The 22,384-nt window shown below is 55.1% G+C and overlaps 1 protein-coding gene across 1 annotated transcript in view; it reads right to left on the bottom strand.

Annotated features, from left to right (window-relative positions):
• CHD6 (chromodomain helicase DNA binding protein 6) overlaps window positions 1-21,207 on the bottom strand; it is a 61,648-nt gene extending 40,441 nt beyond the window's left edge. The window contains 5 exon segments of the mRNA XM_029965299.1: window positions 260-409; window positions 939-1,077; window positions 4,765-5,264; window positions 16,241-16,296; window positions 21,197-21,207. Of these exon segments, the coding sequence (XP_029821159.1) occupies window positions 260-409; window positions 939-1,077; window positions 4,765-5,264; window positions 16,241-16,273 (822 nt within the window). The 5' untranslated portion in view covers window positions 16,274-16,296; window positions 21,197-21,207.
• Between the last annotated feature and the right edge of the window lie 1,177 nt (window positions 21,208-22,384).

Raw genomic sequence — 22,384 nt, 5'->3', positions numbered from 1 at the left:
CACTTCTTCAGGGACGTGTCCAGTTATGTGACATGTTCCAGACGTCCTCTTCTCCCAGCAAGAGGGCAGCAGTCAGACCTGCACACCTCTCTTGCCCATCTCACAGTTCCTGCAAAGCCAGCCTGCACTCTTCCAGACAGACACACTCTCACCCCATCCTTAAACTGGGAGCCCCTACTTTCCTGACCATCATCACTGACACCCCGGGACACGCCGCATGAGGCAGATCCCACACCCCCCATCCCACACCCAGCACTACCTCCGCCTGCCATGCCAGAGTAGAGGCAGAGAGCGCGGAGGTTCGCCCAGCTCCCAGCACAGCGATTGTCTCGCCGTCATCATCCACAACCTTGAAATCCAGGTCCTCATTGTACTTCCTCCTCTTCACCTGCCGTCCGGAGCGTCGTTTCTGTACACGGGATGAAAAAGGCAGTGCCAGGGGACACAGGCAGACCAAGTATCTCCTCCTTGCTTGAGAGGTAGAAAGAAAGCCCCAGGGCTGCTGGATGTCCAGGCTACCCCCTGCCCTAGCAGGACGGAGATGGTGAGGAGAACTGGCTCTCCTTGTAGATAACCCCCCACCGTGGTGCCGAGGTCTTCATCCTGACCCACACAGCCCCATCAGTCCCCAGGGTGTGAGGCAGAGGAGCCCTGCAGAGACACAGAGCATACAGCTCCCCAGACTGCAGGGCCAACCTGCCTCCTTGTGCTGTGCCACGAAAGGGGAGCTGCCCAGAGTCATGATAGAGAAGAACACTCAAGGCTGAGGGACGTGCACCTAACCCTGGGCCATCAGCTGACTTCAGGCTGACAGAAGCTGGCCTTGGAGCCACACTGCTGAACATGCTCTCTGACCACTGCACCCAGGGGCCCAATTCTTCTCCCACTCAAAGGCAGCTGGGATTTCCCCCACTGGCAGCAGAGGGCTTTGAACATACCTGGCTGTCAGCTGACTCCGCAGACTCCTCTGGGCTCTGTACGGATGGGCTCAGCAGATCCTGATCCAAATCCAAACTGTTCGCTGGTACCTCATTTTTCCTCTTCCCTTTCTTCTTCTTCTCCACAGGGGTGTCCTTGCTGCCAAGGCAGACTGATAGTTAGATCCTGTCCTAGGAATCCAAGGGGAGAGCCAGCAGGCACAGGGCTCTGCTCCCAATGGATCACCTAGAGGCACCTCAAGGCTCCTGGGGCCTCCCCCAGCACTGGGGACCCCTAGTTTGTGATGCTCATTGATCACCACCAAGTGTTTCTCCATCCAGTTCCAGTACTGGGATGAAAGGGTCCACCTGCCCTGCCTGGGAGCTCCCACCAGCCAGGGGAACAGCCCTACAGGGGCTGTAGGAGTTGGGGTTCAGTGCAGGCACAAAAAGGATGTCCCCACCACAGACTCCAGCAGGCCAGGGCAGCAAGGTGTCTGCTCTGATCACAGCATTCCCAACACTGGCCACACTGCTGGCCAACTCCTGCGTGTGTCAGAGAGCCCTGCCAGCAAATCAGTTTACCCCAGTAAACCTTTACACCAGTGCTGAGGCACAAGCTGCCCCAGATCATGGTTTGTCTTCCTGAGCCATAGCACTGAGTCCCCTCCTGAGACAGCAGCTGACAGACACTGGACTGTGCCTCCAGCCAGGGGAAGTGAGCCCTGTGATGGCCACAGGTCTCACTCCCAAAGGTGCAACGGCCCATCACAGCAGATGGTTACAGAGGGGATTTGGGCTCTGCTCCTGTGAATCCCACCACCTCCCTGAAAAACAAGTGAAGACGAGCCCAGCCCCACGGCACACTCTCAGGGTAAGGGCCACCTGCAGCCCCTGTCACCCAGCACAACCTTCCTGTGCGAGGGAATGGGACCAGGACACACCAGAGTAAGAAACAACAGCTCCCAACGTGCCTGTCCATCCTTATCCTCTGCAAGGAACACAGTTAAGGGAAAGACTCCAAAGTGCTGGTGCCTGTCCTGGGGCTGAGCAATACTCCCTTCCTCACTCCCAGCCCCGCCATCCATTCCCTCCACATCCCAGACTTGCACAGTGTCAGAGGAACAGTTAGTTTCAAAGCCATGTCAAGGTTTTAGGTCCATTTAACAGGAAAAATCATTGCTTGCCTGGGACTGTCAAAAAGTAAGGGTAAAAATCTGCTGTTCAGGCCAAAAATGCCCTGGCCATGCATCCACACTTGAATTAGAGGCCCTGAAAATGCTCTGTGAGCACTGCTTCCACTGAGCAATAACTCCCAAGATATTGATTTGTAAGTCACAATTAACAACTGTTTCATTCATGAACCAGTCATTTACTATGATTAGAAATAATTTAGAAGAAATTATGCTACCATTATCTGCCACTTAAAAGACTCCCAGCAATCATTCCATCTGCACACAGTACTGACCCTGCCTGCTGCTCTCCCCTCCCCTCCCTGCACTGCCAGGGGCCCCCAGACACCTCCCCAGCTCCGTCCTGGGCAGGAGGCACAGGGGGACACACAGCTCTGCTCCCTGCACAGCTTCCACTCCCACAGGTGGGTTTGCTGGGGGCTGACCCAGAGGGTGAAGCAAGTCTGAGATGAGGCTCGAAGAGAGGTTGTGGAGGCAGAGAAGCTGCAAGGAGGACGCATGAGCTAGGCTTTCCAAGCAGCAGGATTGGTACTAGGTCTTCCTGGAAGGTGTAGGTGAGCAGGAGGAAGCACAACAGGCTCAGGCTCCACTGGGACAGAGCATTAGGAATGTGCAGAGCCTTGTGGAACTCCCATACTCCCACACACAGTTTCTTCTGGCTGCATGATGTGTTACAGAGTTATATTAAATGGTCTGTTTTGCACGAAGTGGCCTCTTCACCAGGGCTCTGCTGGTGCCCAGCACAGCAAGTGGATCATCCTTCAGCCCCTCCTGGTACACGCAGCCCCTGCCGTGCCCGGGCAGGAGGGCCAGGGTTTCCAGCTCTGCAGCTGGGCTTACCCTGCCACGAGCCCCATCTCTAGCAAGGTGTCCTGTCCATGGCAGGTCACAAGATCATGGGCTGCCCTGTGACCCTCGATGCCCTGTGCAGGTACTGCTGGCAGCCACAGGACCTGCCAGGGTGGTAACAAGCTCCTACGAGAGCCATGAATACCTTAAACGAGCACAAGCCTCCATAGTCTCCTCTTTCCCAGGTTTCCTCAGCTTTGGTCGGGTCCCACAGTTCCTGCTGCATGGGCAGACCTCTGTGAACTGCCTGTATGGCAGGTTCTTACTGGTGGAGCAGAAGTGTTAGTAGGAAAAGCTGCTAGCTGCATCCCTGATCCCAGGACCCTCCTTGGGAACCAATGCTGCATTTACATGGGCTTCATCCTTCCCTTTCCTGCCCCTCTCCTTCCCTCTCCACCTCCATCTCCCTGCTGCAGCCCTCATTGGGGCCTGGAGGAGCCCTTTCCTCACCCTCCTGGCACTGTCCATTTGACCCATCCATCCCCTATCTTCTCTGGCTCACCAGCCCAGGACAACGAACATGTGCAGAGCTCCAGGCTCGAGGAAGACCAGAACTGACAGCCCTGCATGGCTCAGGGAGCTGCTGGGGACGTGGCACCTGACTCACCCTGGTGAGCTCCCCAGACCTCCTCCTGCCCACAACCAGCCCACACCAATGGCACTAAAGGCCCCCCTGGTGCTGGCTCTGCAGCCCTGGCCTCTCCAGGATCTGGCTGTCAGTGAGCTGACAGTAGGGCTGTGGAAGACCCAGGGCTCAGTCCTCGCCCTGCACACATGCCCTGGGCAGCCATGGTGGTAGGAAGGTGGGCAGATCCCACTGACCGGGAAAGTCCATTCCAGAGACCATTTCCAGGGAAGTGTCCTCAAGAAGATCTACCAAATTGATGTTTTGTAACAAAGAAGGATTTTGCTGAAAAATTCCCAGCTGGCTCCTGTAGTAATTGCATTTACAGTGCAAATATATTCAGCTCATGGATTATTTACAGTACATGAGGAGGGCTCAGTTCCAGCTGATGGGCCTGCTTTGTACAGGACTCTCCAAAACCACTTATTCTCGCCAGTCCACAACAGTAAACCAAATGACAGCGGTGCTGTTGAGACCTGCTCTGCTATGTGCACACATCCCCAATTAAAAAGAGATCAGAGCTTCTGTCCAATCAGCCTGTTAATTAAAAGGATGAGGAATTAGCGGAGGCGGCAGCGCTGGGCTGTGCAGTACCAGGGAGTCCTCAGGCCTCCCCCCACCGCTGGCCAAAGCTGCCAGCACAGCTCCGCAGCTGCAAGGAGGGACAGCTCCTGCCACCTGGGAGAGGGAGCCGGAATGGGATGTGCTCCACCATCCTCCCAAACCTGAGCTGAGGGAAGGCACACTGCCAGCCCCTGGGTGTGCGGGGAGCCTCACTTGCACAGAGTCCAGGGTCATGTTTCCTCACTCACATACACTCTGCCCCAGCCCCAAAACAGGCATGACAGGCCCTCTGCCACACAGCACTTTGCTGTCCTGGTGGGACACCACCCTAAGGTCCCTTTTGCCCCAGGACACTTGGCATAACGGCCACACCAAGGAGAGGCCAAGATTCTTTGGTCCTCTTATGAATCTGGGGTCTCACAGGGCCTCATCCCCAAAAGGGCACCTGTCTGTCCTGCCTGTACATGAGCAGAGCTCACCCTGGCCTCCCAACTGGCACGTCCAGCCTGCAGCACAAGCAGCCTGCACATCCAGTGCCACTCTCCGGGCTGCAGCTCCTGCAAGCCCACAGCCCTGTCCACACCAGGCACACAGACATGGCCACACCACCACCCACCTGCTCTTCTTGGGTCTTGCTCTGGGGGCAGGCTCAGCGCTGCTCTTCTTGTCTTTAGGCTCCTTTGGGGCTTTGGGTTCCCGAGGTTTGCGAGGCTTCTTGGCCACCTCCCTCTGTTTGGGCTCCTTCGGCTTCTTGGACTCCTTCGCCTTTTTAGGCTCTTTTGGTTCTTTAGGCTCTCTCCTCCTCTTTGGTTTCACCTCCACAGCTGCTTTATCTCCCCCTTCCTGCTCTCCCAGATCCTTTTTCTTCCGTTTCTTCTTCACCCCTGTGCCCCCGCCCCCACTGTCCTGCATCCCATTCTGGGTGCTCGTCCGCTTCTGGGGAGCCCCACCGGGCTCCTCCTTTGGGCACTGGCACTGGCTGCCCGTGTTCGTGCCCGTCACTGTCACCTGGTGGGGCACCTCGTCCTGCTCCTCGCTGCTGGCAAAGGTGTCCTGTGTCTTGCACTCCCAGGCAGACGACATTGGGGAGAGGCTCAGCGTTTTTAAGGTCAGCGGCTGCAGAGAGAACAGAAAGGCAGTGAGTGAAGCAAATGGCACAGTTGGAAACAGCAGGTGCTGCGGGTGGAACTGCAGCCCCACAAGGCTCCAATCCCCCAGTGCAGCACAGCAGTGTCCCTCAGCACATGGGGACTATGGCTCATGGCCACCACGGGCAGACACAGCTCAACAGGGAGGACGTCCCTTCCCTGCCCAATGGAAGTGACAGAGAGAGGCCTTTTGGCCTCCCCACCAGCCCACGCAGGTCCCAAGCTGGCCCCAGTGCGTGCCCCAAACACAGCCCTGCCTTCGATCGGACACTTCAGACCTCACTCTGCTGAGGCCAGAGAGACCCTTGTGCCCAGGCCACCTCCTGCCTGTTGCCCAGAGATAAGGATTGTCCCGACAGGGCAAGGAGAGGAAATTAAGGATGCCTTGCAGCCTGCAACAAGTGGGCACCAGCTCCATATGGGGCAGACCTTGGGGCAAAAGAGGGTTAGACTGGCACCTCTCCCGGGAGCTGCTGAGTGCTGGGGCTCCCTCCAGCCCAGGAGAGCAGAGTTGCCCTTCCTGCTACAGCTTCACTTCCAGAGAACTTTCCAGCACTGAACATTGAAAGGAATTCAGCTGCCTCCCTGGCATGCTTGGCTGCAGCAGGCACGACCAGACAGCAGCATTCAGGGGCCCAGCTCTGCTCGAGTAGCCTGGTAAAGGCCCAGGCTCATGAGCAGCAACCTTGACTCCTTGAGAGCAGCCCAGGCCAGGGAGACAGCCCAAGGAAGGGAGCTGTGGGTGACAATTCACAGTCAGAACAAGAAACATCTCTTACAGCAGCTGCCAAAGCAGGAGAGAGCAAGGGTTGCACAAAGGACTGGGCAGAAGTGCAGTTGTGTGCAGTAAGGACGGGGAGAGGAAAAGGTCGTGCTCAGCTTCAGCTGCTCAACCGGTCAGTTCCCATCCCCAGTGCCCTGGCACAGGCAGCACCTCCGTCAGCCCACTGCATGCTCTCCTCCCTGCCTGTGACCAGAGGCCACTGGAGAGCAGCTAAGGCCACGTCCAGCACCGATCCCGTGTGGCACTGCTGGGATACCTCCAGGTGCCCAGGCAGGTCTCTGCCCGCTGCCCTGGCAGCAAGAGCAGTCTGAGCTGCTCCTCTGACCACACAGTGGCAGAGCAAACCCCACAGCTCTCACAGGAGATGGCAAACTTCTCACCCACAACCACCTGATTAGCTCCTCTTTTAATGCACAGCTCAGCCACGAGCAGAGGGAAGCAGCAGCCACTGCTGGGCTGGCTCATTGAGGGGCTGGCAAAGCAGCACCAGACCAAGCCCAGCAGCATGACCAGTGCTGGAAAGCTGGTCCTGTGGTGGCTGGTGGCTGTGTCATGAGATAAGATATGGGCCCATCCTGCCAGCCTGGAGGTGGTACCTCCTCGTAGGGAGGCTGTGGGGCAGCAGGTGAGTGGCCCAGGAGGCGCCGGGCAGCACTGTGCCTGTGGGGACAGGGGCAGTGCTCGCCCTGGCACCCCACACCCACAGCTGCCCCAGGCCAGGGGTGCTGGTTCCTTCACAAGCCACTTCCCTGGTGCTGAGGTGCCAGTGCCTCTGGCAGCAATGCCTGGCCCTGCAGAACCCCAGCACCATCCAGTTCCTCAGGTACTTCAGAGCTGTGGGAGAGAATGTAAATCTTTACATCTTACAGGCTGAGGGCTGGAGCCCATCCAGGGTGGTCTAGACACAGGGTGCTTTGTACACTTGGATTTCTGATTTGGATTAGATAAAAGCAGTAAATGAAACAGACTGCAAGGGGGCAATGCCCCTGCAGCCACCCACGAGTGGGGCTGCAGGCTTGGCTGGCATTGGTCAGCACCCCTGCCCTGCCTGCAGCCCCCTGCAGTGCTCTGCCCTGGCCCTTGCTGCTGTCTTGGGATGGGGGAGAGCAAACATACCACCACATGGACCAGCCATCAAAGGGCACCCAAGCAATTGACGGGAATATATTCTGGGCCAGGAGAAAATCAGCACTATAGATGCTGCCTCCGAGCCCACTGGCTGTGCAACAAGATCAGTCTCAGCCTTGCATTCCTCAGATCTCACAAGCTGAGGGTCAGCTGGAACAATTTGGAATCATAGAATCACAGAATGGCCTGGGTTGGAAAGGACCTTACAGATCATCTAGTTCCACCCCCTGCCATGTTGCTCAGAGCCCAATCCAACCTGGACTTGAACACTCCCAGGAGTGGAGCAGCCACAACTTCTCTGGGCAACCTGTTCCAGTGTCTCACCACTCTCACAGCAAAGAATGTCCTCCTAATATCTAATCTAAACCTACTCTCTCTTAGTTTGAATCCATTTCTCCTTGTCCTGTCACTACATGCTCTTGTAAAAAGCCCCTCTCCATCTTTCTTGTAAGCCCTGTTTAGGTACTGGAAGGCTGCAATTATGTCAACCTGAAGCCTCCTCTTTTCCGGGCTGAACAAACTGAATTCTCTCAGCCTTTCCTCATAAGAGAGGTGCTCCATCCCTTTAATCAACCTGGTGGCCTCCTCTGAACTTGCTCCAACAGGTTCATGTCTTTCCTGTGCTGAGGATCCCAGACCTGGAGGCAGCACTGTAGGTGGGGTCTCACCAGAGCACAACAGAAGGGCAGAATCACCTCCCTCATGCTGCTTTTGATGGAGCCCAGGACATGGCTGTTTTCTGGGCTGCTAGTGCACACAGATGGGGAATGTCCAGCCTCTCATGCACCAGCCCTCCCAAATCCTCCTCAGCAGGGCTGCTTTTGATCTGTTCATCTCCCAGCCTGGATTGATACTGGGGGTTGCCCCGACCCAGGCTTCCTTAAAGATCCAGCTCTGTTCCACTCCGTTGTCCCAGAGGGCAGTCTCCCAGGGGATCCCACTGACAATCTCCCTGAAGAGCGTGCAGTCTGCTTTCCTAATGCTCAGTGTCAGTGCCTTGCCCTGGGATCCCTGTTGGCATCAGGCCTGCTGTGTCCCAGGAGCAGTGCTGGTCCCAGTCAGCAGCACTTGCCTCCAGCTGGAGCAGCCAGAAGCCTCTGGCACAGGCTCTGCCATGAACAGGCCATCAAATGCCAGCCTGTGGGACCAGGCTCTTGGCCCGGGCTCGCACGGGCAGCAGACACACAGAGGGCAGGGAGACCAGGCTGCTTCCCACCAAGCGCAGGCAAGTTGCTGCCAGCCCAGAAATCCTACTGCTCCCAAGGCTTCCTGGTTTGTCTTGAAAGGAAAATGCTCCATGTCATGCTTCTGAAGTCCACAGCAAGCTCTGGCCATCCACACAGGACTGTGTTGCCAAGTACAGTTTGCCATGAGAGCCTGGCTCACTGCCACGAGCCAGGGAATGGGCTTTTTCTACTTCCCCTTGATGAGGTTCAGTTTATCCTGGCCTCTTGTCAACAGGAAAAGACTAAGAAAGCAGTGCCAGCCTTACCTGTGCTCCTGCATGGCTCCAGAGCACCCTTACAGCAGCCTGCAGCAGCCTGGCTGGTTCTTTGTGCCAGGCAGGAGCTTACTGTGCCCGTGCTGCTGCCCCAGGGAACATCATCCCTACTTCCAAAGGATGAGAGGCTGAAGGGCTGGTGTCACACTGATGGGGACACAGCACTGCAGGGAGGCTCTGCTGCAGCAGCAACCTCGGCCTGAGTGGCCTGAGACACGTCTCCATGAGCCACCAGGCTCATGGTGGGAATGGGCTACAGGGCATCTTGTCTGCAGCAGTGGCCAACAGCGACATGGGGAAGGAACACACGCAGCTGCAGGAGCCTAAACCTGGCAAACCGTACCCCTGGGACGCTCCTACAGCAGGTGGGCAAGACAGGCTGCTCTGCGCTGCTCTGCACCAGCTGGGGATGCTCTAGGCCTGTGCTCTGACCCTGAGGGGGCAGGAGTGGGGCAGGGCAGGCAGCACCTCTGTGCCCCGTCTGCCCAGGCTGGCCCAGCTCAGGATGTCCAGTGACAGGCTGCACCCAAACAATGACAAACCCACCTGTAACCCCGGGTGTCAAAGCACCCAGGGGCATTCAGTACTACAGACTCATAAGGGATGGGGGAAACCCAAGAATTTTGTTTAAATCCTGCTGCCCTCCTAAGTGGCTTCTACTTCTCAGGGTATGAGAGGGTCTCCATGTCACCCACTCCGTACAGTTCAGTTTTGCCGTCCTCTCCCTGCAGAGCTCTCCTGGCCCAGCTAAGGTACAGGTGACACGTCACCCTCTCCTCACAGGCGGAGTGGCCAGCTCTCAGACCACCTGCCTTATCCTGTTCTGCACCTCTTCCAACCCCATGGGCTATGGGGTGGCAATAGGAAGCACGTAGCATCAGAGGTACCACAGCACAGCAGGAGGGTTTCTGCTCTGCTCCTTCTCCCTTTACAAACCACTGAATACACCTCTGGAACAACCTGTAGGCAGACACCAAACTCTCTGCCAGCATTTTACAGTCTCCTCCACGAATAGGGACAGCCTCCAGTGACGACATGTGCATGGCTGGTTCCCCCAAGGCTTTACTGGGCACACTCTGAAACTTTTCTCAACTTTTCAGTCTCCATTTCCATTTCGGCATCTCAGATGACTGCAGGAATCAGCCAGCACCTTTCTTCCCCAGTCCACACTGTGAAAGCTGCAACACCTTCCCTGTATTTTGCTTCCTTGCCTTTAACCAGTCACTAATTTACAGAAAGAGCTTTTGTCAGGACAATGCTTCTTTAAGAGTATTCAGTGAGAAACTTCCTCAACAGCTGGTTGGAAGCCCATGAGCCCTGCACCAGCCCAGCCCGACTTCAGTCCTGTGATCCAGTTATCTTTAAAACCCCTGGCAGATTGGAAGGACTAACTCTGCTTTGCAAAAGCCATGCTGACTATTTATCAGTGTAGTATTTTCAGAAATAAAGTGTTTATTATAATTCCTAACTATTTACTCAATACCCAAGTGAACCTATTGGCCTCTAGTTTCACATTTACTCCCCCCTTCCCTTCCTGATGGGCAATGCCCCAAACATTATGAGCAATTCCCAAATATCATCAGGCTCCTTTACAATTCTGGAGTAAACACCATCAAAGCAGGTGGCTTGCGTTACTTTGCTCAAAAATGTCTTTATCAAACCCTTTAATTTAAGGGTAACTCTTTGATGCCTCTGGCATCAGGGATGGCTCTGGGTAGGGAGCCTTCCTGACTGAGCTGTTCTGCCAGTGCTGCGTTTCCACAAGCCCTCATTCAACGCCTTATTTACCCTGTGACTCCTCTTAAAGGCTTTTTAGTCCTGAGATGGTTGGAAAAAGATTTGCTATTAGATTCTGTGTCTTTAGTGGTTCCTAAAAATATATGTAGTCCTGCCTTGCTACAGGTTTACTTTTAAATTCACAGAGTTTGTCTCCTTTTTCTTACTACTTTTTTTTAACTGAAGAGAAACATCATTTTCCATTCAACTGCCCCTTCTACATGTCTTTGTACATGCCTACCTAAGCACACAGCTTTTTTGCTTCTGGGGTATTTTGCAGTGGGGGAGAAGTAAAGGTCATACCAGGTTTTGGCAGGTGATGCCCATCTCTAAACGTCTGGCAGCCAATACAAGCAGCCTCCGCTTCCTCAGAACACTTTTTATCCTTAGAACCCTGCCTTTGCACTGTCTCTCAAGTGGCATTTTTTTGGTGATGATTGTAATGATTTCACGTTTCCATAGTACACTTTAATGTAATGTTTGTAAGTTTTTTTATTCACAGAGGAATCTTCTATAAATTACATTTCATACAGTCCCTCAGCATCCGCTGCAGCACCAAGTCTTGTCCCATGTGTCTAACTAGTGTCAAAGAGAAGACCAGAGCAAAAATGTTTGAAACTTCCCCCGAGAGCCGTGGAGGCTAACAGAGAGCACTTATAATTGCACAACCCATTTTAGGGCAAAGCCAGGGTCAGGGTGGGCCTTAACAGTGTGCTTTCTTTAACTTGAAATTCGTTTCATTTATAGTCTCAATTTGATTCCTGAGTTTTTATTCAGGGGTGGGGGGAAAACACCACTAGGAGATGGGAGACAAAGCTGCTCCTACCTCAGGTCCTCGAAGGGCTCCCTCCTCTCTCCCAAACTGCTGAGCCTGCGAGACGCACCAGCCACCCCAGCCCATGAGGGTCACACAGCACCCCTGACCCTCTCCGAGCCCTCCAGCAAAGTTGGGCTCACAGGGATGTAAAGGGACTGTTTACAAACTCTACTTGGCACATGTGCAGGAGCTCAGGAGCAGTGAAGCTCAGCATACCTGCTCAGGGCAAGGACCAGCTCAGGCCAGTGGGACTGCCTGTGGTCTGAGCCAAGTATGAAACCCTCGCCTTCTCCCTCACCTGCCTGCGCCACATACCTGCAAAGGGAAGAGCAGAGAAGAGGAAACTGCAAAGAGAAGGGGGGTGGGGAAGAAGGAGGGAACTGGGGGTAGGACAGTGCAGTTAGGGACAGGGGGCCAGGATGACACTAGTCCTAAGAAGCAAGTGAGACTGGAGAGCAGCAGGCAGCTTTGGGTGAAAAGAGAAAACTGGGCCCAAGCACCTGGGAGAGGTACAGCGGGAGAGGTACAGCAGAAGAGGTCAGGCTTGGCTGGATGGGGCAAAAGATTCTGCACCTTTTGCCCAGCCAGGGGGGAATCATCACACATCCAGAGCCCTGTTCCCTCCATGGCCTGTGAGACCCTGACTCGAGGCCACAGCTGAGAACTTCTCATGGTTATAGCCAAGAACAGATCCAGCTGCCCTGGCTACTAGGCTCAAGACAACATCCACACAACACACTCTTGCTGGGCAGTGTGACCACAGCCAGCAGCAGTGGCCATGCCACATGCCACCTTGCATCCAAATGCCAGGACCATTCAAACCCCATTTGCTGCAGGCTTGGCCAGGCTTTTCTACAGTCCACCAGGAGAGCCCCAAAGAAGCCCTGCGTTTGGGTCTAGGGCATGGCTTAAACCCCAAAGAGATTTGTTCTGTACATGGAGTGTCCACAGGGACCCTGACTGCAGAGGCCATCAAAGGTTTCCATGCTCTTTAGGCAGAGATTGATGCCCAGGTGTGGCCCAGCACCCTTGCTGCTTGGCTTCCCCCCACAGCACTGACCAAAGCCACCGTCCAGGCTGCCACTGCACCCACAGCCCAGGATGGGCACCGTGACACAGCTCTGCCTCCCTGAGATGGTCACACTGCCTGCCCCCAGCCCAGTTTCTCTGCACAGCTGGCTGCAGAGCCCGACGGGAGCAGAACAGGCAGCTTCTTTCACAGAGGGTTCTGGCAGAGCCAACCTCTGCACCCGCTGCCATCCCCGCCAGTGGCATGCACAGCATGGGCTGTTGTGTTCTCGTTGCTGGATGTCCGCACCCCTTGTTTCCAGCTCTTAATGCAATGCAGCAGAAGCTAAAAATACACAAGTGCCACCTTCCATCATGTCTCTGAGCAGGCTCTGCAGTCACCATGGGATGTGCATGACGGAGGTGGGGCCTGGCTCTGTTCCCGAGACACTCCTCCATGATGCAGCCTTCAACAACTACGGCCAGAAAGCTCCGTCTTGTGACCAGGACAGCCCCGGCAGTGGGACGTGTTTCCACTGCACTGGAACACGGCACAGGTGGGGCAGAGGACAACACTGCTGCCCTGGGCTGTCCAGGCTGTCCTCCCTGCTCAGTCCTCTCTGTCAGAGTGGGAAGGAAGTCAAGGAAAGAGCATGGGAAGAAAGCCTGTGCAGCCTTTGGACCATGGGGGAGGACCAGGTCCAATGTTCCTGGGTGCAAGAAAAGAGCATCCTGGCAGCTCACTGCTCCCCCTGCCCTTTATCCTTACAGAGCAGGTGCCCAAAACTCTTCCATGCACCCAGCTCCAAAGGTCATCGCACCTGACAGTCTCATTGTGACAAAAAGAAGCCCAGTATGGACCAGCAGCCCATGGACACACCTGGGACAGATTCACAAGTGCCCTTGGGCTCAGATGGCTCCTGTCTCCTTGCACTGCCTCTCACTGCTCAGGACCCTGCTCCTGTCCCAAGGAGCTCCAGTAACAACCCTCAGCAGCATTTGCAGCAAGCAAAGCTCACCTTTTGCTTAAACAGACCCATAAAATTTAGGAAAATCCTTCATTTTATGCAGTGAGTGCTTGAAGCAAAGACAAGCAGAGTTCTCATAGATCCTCCCACAGGCCTCCCTGCTGGAAGGGCTGCCCAGCAGCCACACAGTGCCTGCAGCCCTGGGCTGTTCCCCACTGCATTCCCACACTGCCGGCCGCAGACCGCAGGGGATTCCCAACCACCTCCAAGCCCAGGCTGAAGAGCCAGAAGAGCCCTCCAGAAGAAGGTAGGAGCTAAGGGGTCACAGGGCTTTCAATCTCTCCATTTCCAAGAGGCAAGCTATGCTGTTCAGCTCTCACAGTCCATGCAGGATGGGAGCATTTCCATGAATGTAGAATAAGGAGATTTACAGGCACTGTGGGATAACTGCATTTATTTTAGTTCCATATTTCTCAGGTTATTCAGCAAGTCAGAGCTTGACAGAAATAAGGAATACAAGACCTTTCAGTGCCCAGGGACAACCAGGACACAGACAGGAGAGGCAGCCCAGGGAACGATGGTTTTGCTGAGCCCTCTGAGGAATCCATCGCTTGTCACTGCTCTTTGGGGTAACCAGGCACCCCTGTCTCACCTCTGCCAGCAGACAAGGCACCCTGCCACGAAAACTCCTAAGTCATGAGGCAAGTGACAGGTTTCACAAGTTAGTCACAGCTTGGTGACAAATCCACCAGATTTACATGCCTGCTAAGGAAGAAGAGTCACGCAAACACAGACCCCGCCTGTGCTAACAACAGCCCCTCAGACGGTGCACCAGCTGGCAGTGCCCAGGAACTCTGTGCAGGCAGAGTGGCACTGCTGCGGGGGGCACCAAGGGGGCACAGAGAGGGGCTTCCTTCCCAGACAGCCCAACTCTCCAGCCCAGGTTTCCCAATCCACTGGCAGTGGACATGGCATGACAAGGCATTGGCCCAGGGCAGCCAACAGCTTGGCAAAGCAAGAGAGGACATGCATTACTTGTTCCCAAAGGCAGCTGGCAGCTCTCCTGCCATCCCTCAGCAATATGATGGGTGCCAGCATTTTGCCAGCCTTTTCACCCACGGGCTTGAACCTACACCTACATGACAACCAACATGGAGCTTCCGCCGGTGAGAGGCTGGCAGGGAGACACACATGGAAACGCATGACCCTTGAGAGCCCTGGGAACCACACAAGCATCTCATTTTCTCCAGAGACTGCTGAATGGAAGGCAACAGCCTCCTTGGTGCCATGAGAAGTCTGTTTACAAGGTGTGGGAGCTCCTGGGCTCAGGTGTGCAGAGTGATGTGGAATGGCACCTCCTGCTAGTTCTGCCCTCGATGCCACTCTGCTGAGCGTGACAGGGAGCCCTTCACCACTGCAACCAGAAACCTGCAGTGCCCCCAGGAGCCCTGCTTGGCCAGGCTTTCTTCCAAACGCCAAACTTGGGAACACTGCAGCCCACCCCGCGACATGCTGCAAGGATTGTCCTACACTGCTGCTGTCTTCAAGAGCTCAAGAGATGAGCAGCTGGACTTCTGCCCCTCCCTGCTCACACTGGCATGTCTTTATCTCCCTCACAGATTTTATCTTCAGGGGCAGTTACACAAAACAATTCAGCAGTTGAGCCCTCTAGAATCTCCAAATGTTGGTGGAAGGTGGTTCTGCTGTGCTTAAAACCCACATCATCTCAGCAATCACATTTCCATAGCAGTCAAACCTGCTATTATTTGCCCAATGAGTGGTGTGGACTTCTTACCTGGGCTTCACTACCAGAGCAGGGAGATCACAGACCCATCCCCTAAAGCACCTCACTCTCCTCCAGGCCTTGCCCTGCCCCATCAGGAGCGATCCAGCCGTGCTGGTATGCAAGACCTGCCACGCTCCCCTTCTCCTCCTCACATTGAAGCTGGCTCTGCTTTTTCACAGCATCTTTAGGACACACTGATAAGCTCACTACTTCCCACAGTACTGGTGGTCTGTCCACACACACCTTCCAATATCCACAGCAGTTGCTTTGCTGCAAACCCAGAACAGCACACTCACCTCTTCCAAACCCTTCCCTCCCTTCCTCCTCCCATCACCCTGCCATGGTGGTGTGATCTGGAGTGCCCTGAGCAGCACACGCTGCTTTCAGAGCTGGTTAGAAATGGTACCGGCTCATGCTCTCAAAGAGATTTATTCCTTAGCTCTGTGTTCAATTTAATGGTTTCCCATTAAAAGCAGCACAGACACAAATTAGCTCTGGGCAGACCAGTTTGTTTTATACCTCCAGCAATATTTCAGCCCTGCAGGCAGAGCGAGGTTCCACACATGTAACAGGTCCTTTCCCCTCAGCAGAGCGCCGACGGTCAGGATCTTCCCCTGCAGATGGTTAATACAGAGACCACTGGCTCATAAATCTCCTCTGGGAGCAGCAGGTTGTTAAGATCTGATGCAGCAATTCAGAAATGGCAGCTTGGTGGGATGGAATTTTTTCTGAGTAAAGGAAGAAGATTCCCTGGCCAAGCTCACACAGCTCCCAGGCATGATCTTCCCCAACCTCCCAGCTGGTGTTAGTCCTTTGGTATCATGTTAGTAACTGTAATCACAGCAAATGTGTGGTTTTGTAATAAGATACCACCAAGAACCAATACTATGGGCTTCGAGGCAAAAGAAGGGCTGCTCCTTCACTGGGGACAGCACCAAATCAAGAACACTTCCACTACTGAAGACAAAACCCACCTTGATCAATGGCCCGCTCTGGGTTGCAGCTCAGATGAAATCTCAAGGTGCTGAGTTGCAACCTTGTCTGGAAATGCAAGAACCTTTCCCCACCCTGGCCTCCTTCCCACCACCCATCAACTGCAACAATTCCCACAAAGCACACAGGACATGGTCCCCAGCCTTGCCAGCTAAGTTGGGAGAAGGAGAGAGGGTCACAAACCTGCTTTTCTTTTTTCTGTATTTTCATTATCATCAAATCTGGGATGAATGTTATTTCTGCAAGACACAACACAAAAAAAAATTCACAATGACGAGACTGGTGAACCTGAGGCACTCCATCCTTCCACTCACCCCTCCAGGAGGCCAAGCCAACCCCAGTGCTGCCCAGAGCAACAAAGCTGACAGAGCAAAACACTCTCAGGGACAGCTCTGGGGACATCTGCTCTGCTGAGCCACGGCAAGGAGCCCAACCACAGACCTCCCCACAGCTCGGTGCTACCTGAAACCCACTGGGCAAGACCAACCTGGCAGTCACAGTCTCAGCAAGAAGTGGTGCACCCAGGGCCAGCAGAGAACACATTCCAACTCCCCAGAGCCCCAGATACATCCCAGGCCCCACTGAGAGACTTATTGGATGCCAAAAACTCTGCAGCAAGCAGGGGGACACAGTAAATAAACAAAGCACTCTGCCAAGCAGCAATAACAGCAGAAGGAGACACAGAGAGGATGCAGGAGCTTGAGGCAGGCTGCAAGCCCTGTGACCACGACCAGGGGAGAGCTGCTATGGGGATAAGGATGGGGCAAGCAAGGAGGGGAAGAGAAATGCTGGCAGACAGCATCTCCCCACGAGCTGCAGCAGCCCTAGCGCAGCACTGGGGCTGGCTGTGTCCTCAGGCCTGTGCCCCTGCAGCACTGGAGGATGCTGTGTGAGCACCCACCTCACAGCCCACAGGAGCAGATGGGCTGCAGGCAGGGGTGATTCCCAAACAACTCCCCCATAACAGGCCTGGCCAGAGGGGATGCAGTTTCAAGCCCAGCTCTCAGCAGCACCTTAGTGCCAGAGGCCTGTATGACCAGGTCCCCACACTGTCCCCCTCTGGAGGAGGGGACCGATGAGGGGTCTGTGGCAATGCAGCACACCAACAGCTCTCTGGGACAAAAAGACTGTTCCCTAAGGGCTCCTGCAACTGGTGGCTGTGGTCCAGCTTGGTCAGCAGCACGTTTTAGCTCATCTCTCCACGATGGCTACAGCTTCCTGCAGGCATGGTTGGAGCAGCTCTGCCCAAACGCAGAGACACAGCACCCAGCACACCCTCCACGGGCTGCCACTCACACTGAGGACCAGGCTGGCTGGTGAGCAGACACTCACCTGCCCAGGCCTGAGTCCTCTGGGGACTGGGCATAGGTTGGACACTGCCAGAGTCACAAGAAAGCTGGGCTCTCTGCCTTCCTCCTGACGGTGCCGTGGCAGTAGGGAGGCCAGGAGCAGCCCCAGAGAGGGCACACGCAGGGCCAGCATTGGAAACAGCACCAATTCCGGATGGATGGGACTACAGCTCCCCAGGATGAACATGCTGTGACAGTCAAAGGGGCAGGCTGAGGTCACAGTCCCATGCCCGTCCCACAGCAGCCTCAGCCACAGCACACACAACAGAGCTGTCAGCAGTAGATGCGTTTTGGGCAGCCGACCCTCAGCAGTTGTCTGCCCCACAGTGCCAGCAACGGGTGCCAAAGAGCTCTGAAGTATTTGACAAGTGTTTTAGACACAAATCTCACAAACACCTGCCTCTCCTTTCCCTCCTGTACCATGCAAACCCCACTCCACAAGCCATGAGCTGTCAGACTCACTGGGCACGAGGGCACAGCTCCCACCACCTCCAGCCCACAGGCCGGCCCCAGAGACCCCCCATCATGTCTCCCCTCCCCAGCAGGAGCACCCTGCTAGGCCCAAACCTTACCAAAACCCAACAGGCCCTACAGCTGGGCAGTGCTTAGGCCAGCGTGAGGGGACTGATTCTGCGTGCAGATGCTGGTCCATGGCACACACCCACCACACCAAGGAGAAGAGGCAAAGGGTTCTAACTCTGATCCTGGCTACATGGTATGGGCCAGGCCAGCATGGCTCATTTCTAAGTCAGGCTTGGTGGGAGCAAGGCAAAGCACCCAGTGCCACCACCTGAGCAGGGAGGAGTTTGATGGTATCTGTGGACAGGATGAACAGGACTTCTTTCTCATGACTAAACCTGTCATGCTGTACTGCTCCAAATGTGCCCCAGAAGGGCCCAGAGGACACAGGGCTGGAAGACATGCAGCTGCAGCAGAGGCGCCCTCCAGAAAGGACCAGGCAGAGATTTCAGTGGCCACAGCAGCTCAGAACAATCCTGCTGGGATCCAGCAGAGAGCAGTCCCATCCCAAGGGTGTGCCTGCAGCCAGAAGTGTTGGAGACCTGGGTTTGGTTTGTCTTTCACGGTGGCTTCTGTGCTGCAGGAGGCTCCAAGGTGCTCAGCTTACCCCTCCCTGCCAGCAGCACTCAAGTGCACTGGTCTTACCCCATCAGCCCCTGCTGGCACCCAGTAGGGCCTGCCAGGGCCCACCCAGTCCCTCCCACCTCCCAGGACAGGAGTTGCTCTTGCCCTGGTTCTGCTTCCCAGCCCTTCACTCACAGATTTTAGAATTACAGAATATGCTGAGTTGGAAGGGACCCATCAGGATCATCGAGTCCAACTCCTGGCCCTGTGCAGGACACCCCGAGAACAATACCATGTGCCTGAGAGTGTTGTCCAAATGTTTCTTGAACTCAGACAAACTTGGTGCCATGACCACTTCCCTGGGGAGCCTGTTCCAGAGCTCAATCAATTTTCTTCTGTTCTTTCCATCATCAAAAGGCTGTGAGGTCCCTTAGAGCCCTGTAAAGGCATGGTATTCTTTCTGTGCTCAGGGAGCTCTCCCCACTACTTCCCTGCCCCAAAGATTCGCTCCCTGACACTTTTGACTAAGTGCCTGGATCACCCCTTGGCAGACACCGAGGGCTTCTGCAGGCCAGCCCCAGGACAGAGCTCACACCATCCAGTCAACCTCCAGGCTGCAGGCTGAGCCCTGGCACCTGGCATTATGATGCCTGTGCATGTCTCCAGCTGACACAGCTGTGGGGATAGCACCAGGATGGGATCCAGCAGCACAGGATTCTCCCAAGACAGTAGAGCAGGACATTGGTACATCCAACCACACCCCTCCACCAACTGCTGCATCTCACCAGTGCAGCTCTGTCCACCTCCGATGCCCGGGGCAAGGCCAAAGTGAGCCCAGAGAGGGCACTTGTGGCCCTCTGATCCCATCCCAGAAGAGTGAGGGTTCCACATGGAGCACACCAGAGGTTTCATTGAGACCCATGAAACACCAGGGAAGGAGAAAGGCTCATACACTGTCTGTATGGCAGCAAAACTTCCAGCAAGCTAAACTCAAGATAAATACCTTGCTACAAGTTCCTCAGCATGGGGCTAGCCCAGGCTGGAAGTCTCTTGTTGTGTGGCCTACAAGAGGCCTATCACTCAGCTCTGGGGTTTCAGGACTTTTATTTTTAAACAAAAAAGTCAAATAAAAAATCATATATTGTGGATCACACGCATTCAGTGGCCCAGGTCCCTCCTGTACAGTGTTAGCACAGGCAGCTGCAGCTGCCCAAAGAGGGCTGAAGGATACCAAGACACTTGGTGCTGCAGTGAGCAAGTGGCCCAACTCTGTTACCTCCAGAGCCCAGCAAGAGCTGCAGGGCCCTGCTGCCATCAGCCCTGGTGGCTGTCCTGCAGTCCTGGCCTCAGCTGCTGTTCTGGAACCACCCCACCCGTTCCCAGGGCCCCAGTGCTCCAGCTAGGGCAGGATCTCAAGCAGGGGACACTGGGCCAGCAGGATAATGGCTGCAGGCAGGGAAGGGCAGTCAGCACTGCGAGCCAGCTGCTCAAGGGACCGAGCTTTAGCCTTGCTTCATGAGCCTTGTCACCTGCAGCAGGAGGCCAGGCACAGGTTCTGCACCGGGACAGCAAGCAGGCAGCTGGGTGATGCTGCAGGTCCAGTGCTCCCAGGATCGGCTGTGTGGGGCAGGGATGTTCCTGGGCTCTTCCTGGCCCAGGAAGCAGAGCTGGGACCCCACTGCCAAAGCAGCCCTCTGCCTGCAGCCTGCCGTTCTCCTTCCCAGGGCACCTCTGGACCAGGCTGGGGCAGGGTAACCTACCCGCCCATTCCTAGTATCTGTTTTCCCCTAGGAGTGCAACACAACTCATGAACAACTTTTCCCAGGTTAAAGTCAGTATCAGGGAAAGCCTTTGGCAGTTCCCTGAGTGCAGCAGGCTGCAGACCACCCCTGGCTTTAGGGGTTTACAAGAGGCAGGGCAGAAGCCCAGGCACCGTGCGAGCCAAGCACGGCTGGCAGCACTGGCACAAGCAAGGGAGAAGGAGCTCTTGGCCAGCCCTCTGGCACGCTCTGAATGAGCATCCGGACCAGAGGGGACAAGGGCACGGGTTCAAGAAAGGACATGGGAGAACAGAGCACAGGAGGAGGTTTTTTCATGACAGAAGCAGAATGGTCACTTCTCAGCACACACCTTTGTTTCTACTCAGGTTCACACCCAGGAATGAGCTGTGGGAGACACAAGTGAACCCAGAAGGTGCCCTGCACAGTGCCTGCTCTGACACCAGCAGGAGGCAGCTACTAGGCTATGTGCCTCCTCCTCTCAGCAGCAAGGGCTGCTCACAGCCACAAAAAGAACCACTCTGGCCCTTGGAAGTGAAGTGTCAAGCAGTCCTCACCACTGGCCACAGCCCAGGACAGACTGTGCCTCGAAAGTGCTTGGCTCAGGCCACAGTCGGCATTAGATAGACAGAAACAGAGCAGACAGACTTCCCTCTCTCTCAAAGAGCCAGGAGGAAACATCTATACATCTTTCTTCTTCTGTCTGTTCCCACGTACATCACCTTGAACATACCATGCTCTACCCAGGTATTATAGGCAGTCACGTCCCATCGCTGTCAGAGCTCAGCTGCTTGGCACAGCAAGCCAGGACAGGGCCAGGCCAGCCCATGGCAGGGCAGTCCCATGCTCAGCAGCAGTCCCAAGGCAGCAGACAGGTCTTCTGCATGCTCCACCCTCTCATTACACGTACACAATAGTATCACACTCACCCTGCAACTGTGTCTTTCCGTAGCACTGAAGCCAGCGTGTGCATGTCTTGATAAAACAAGGCTGGGATCCAGAGAAGATCCAGTTAGATCCAGAGAAGACAGTTTAACCTCAAGATGTGCTTGATCTGCTTGAGGGTAGGAAGGTTCTACAGAGTGACCTGGACACACTCCATCAGTGGGCTAAGGACAGCTGTGTGAGGTTCAGTAAGGCAAGTGCCAGGTCACAGCAACCCCACACAGTGCTACAGGCTGGGGGAGGAGTGCTTGAGAACTGTTGGGCAGAAAGGGACTTGGGGATGCTGGTTGACAGCCAGCTCAATATGAGCCAGCAGTATGCCCAGGTGGCCAAGAAGGTCAATGGCATCTTGGTCTGTATTAATAACAGCACAGCCAGCAGGACCAGGGAAGTGATCATCCCCCTGTACTTGGTTGGCACTGGTGAGGCTGCACCTCGAGTACTGTGTTCAGTTGTGGACCCCTCACTTTAAAAAGGACGTTGAGGTGCTGGAGTGTGTCCAGCACAGGGCAAGAAGGCTCGTGAAGGACCTAGAGAACATGTCTTATGAGGAATGGTGGAGGGAGCTGGGTTTATTTAGTCTCGAGAAGAGCAAGCTCAGGGGGACCTCACTGGTCTCTGTAACTCTCTGACAAGAGGTTGTATGAGGTGGGGGCCGGTCTCTCCTACAGTGCCGGCAGTGAGAGGACCAGAGGGAATGGCCATAGGCTGAGACAGGGGAGATTCAGATTAGATATTAGAAAAAGATTTTTCACTGTATGGATGGTCAGGCATTGGAACAGGTTGCCCAAGGAGGTGGTGGACTCACCATCCCTGGAGGTGTTTAAGAGGTGTCTGGATCTGGCGCTGGGTGATGTGGTTTAGTGGTTACAGTGGTAGTGCTGGGTGGACAGCTGATCTCAAAGGTCTCTTCCAACCCTAGTGATTCAATGATTCTAACTGAGATACCCACTCCAACCACGTGCAAAGTCATTCGAGTCCAAGGAGAGGCCCTGCAAAGTCCCCGTAAGTGTCAGGAGAGAGCCCCTGGTCTCCACACTCAGAGCTGGCTGCAGACAGGGTGCCATGAGAGGATGGCAGCACCCCAGGGCCTCGCGGGGCCCTGCTCCAGCTCCCAGGATGACATGCCATTCTGGCCTGTGGAAGGCTCCGTTAAGCTCTGTGCTGGCAGG

The sequence above is a fragment of the Manacus vitellinus genome, unplaced genomic scaffold, assembly GCF_001715985.3.
Source record: "Manacus vitellinus isolate BGI_N305 unplaced genomic scaffold, ASM171598v3 scaffold_97_pilon, whole genome shotgun sequence".
Taxonomy (NCBI): domain Eukaryota; kingdom Metazoa; phylum Chordata; class Aves; order Passeriformes; family Pipridae; genus Manacus; species Manacus vitellinus.
The sequence above is the reverse complement of the archived record's forward strand: the minus strand, read 5'-3'. Positions and strand labels throughout refer to the sequence as shown.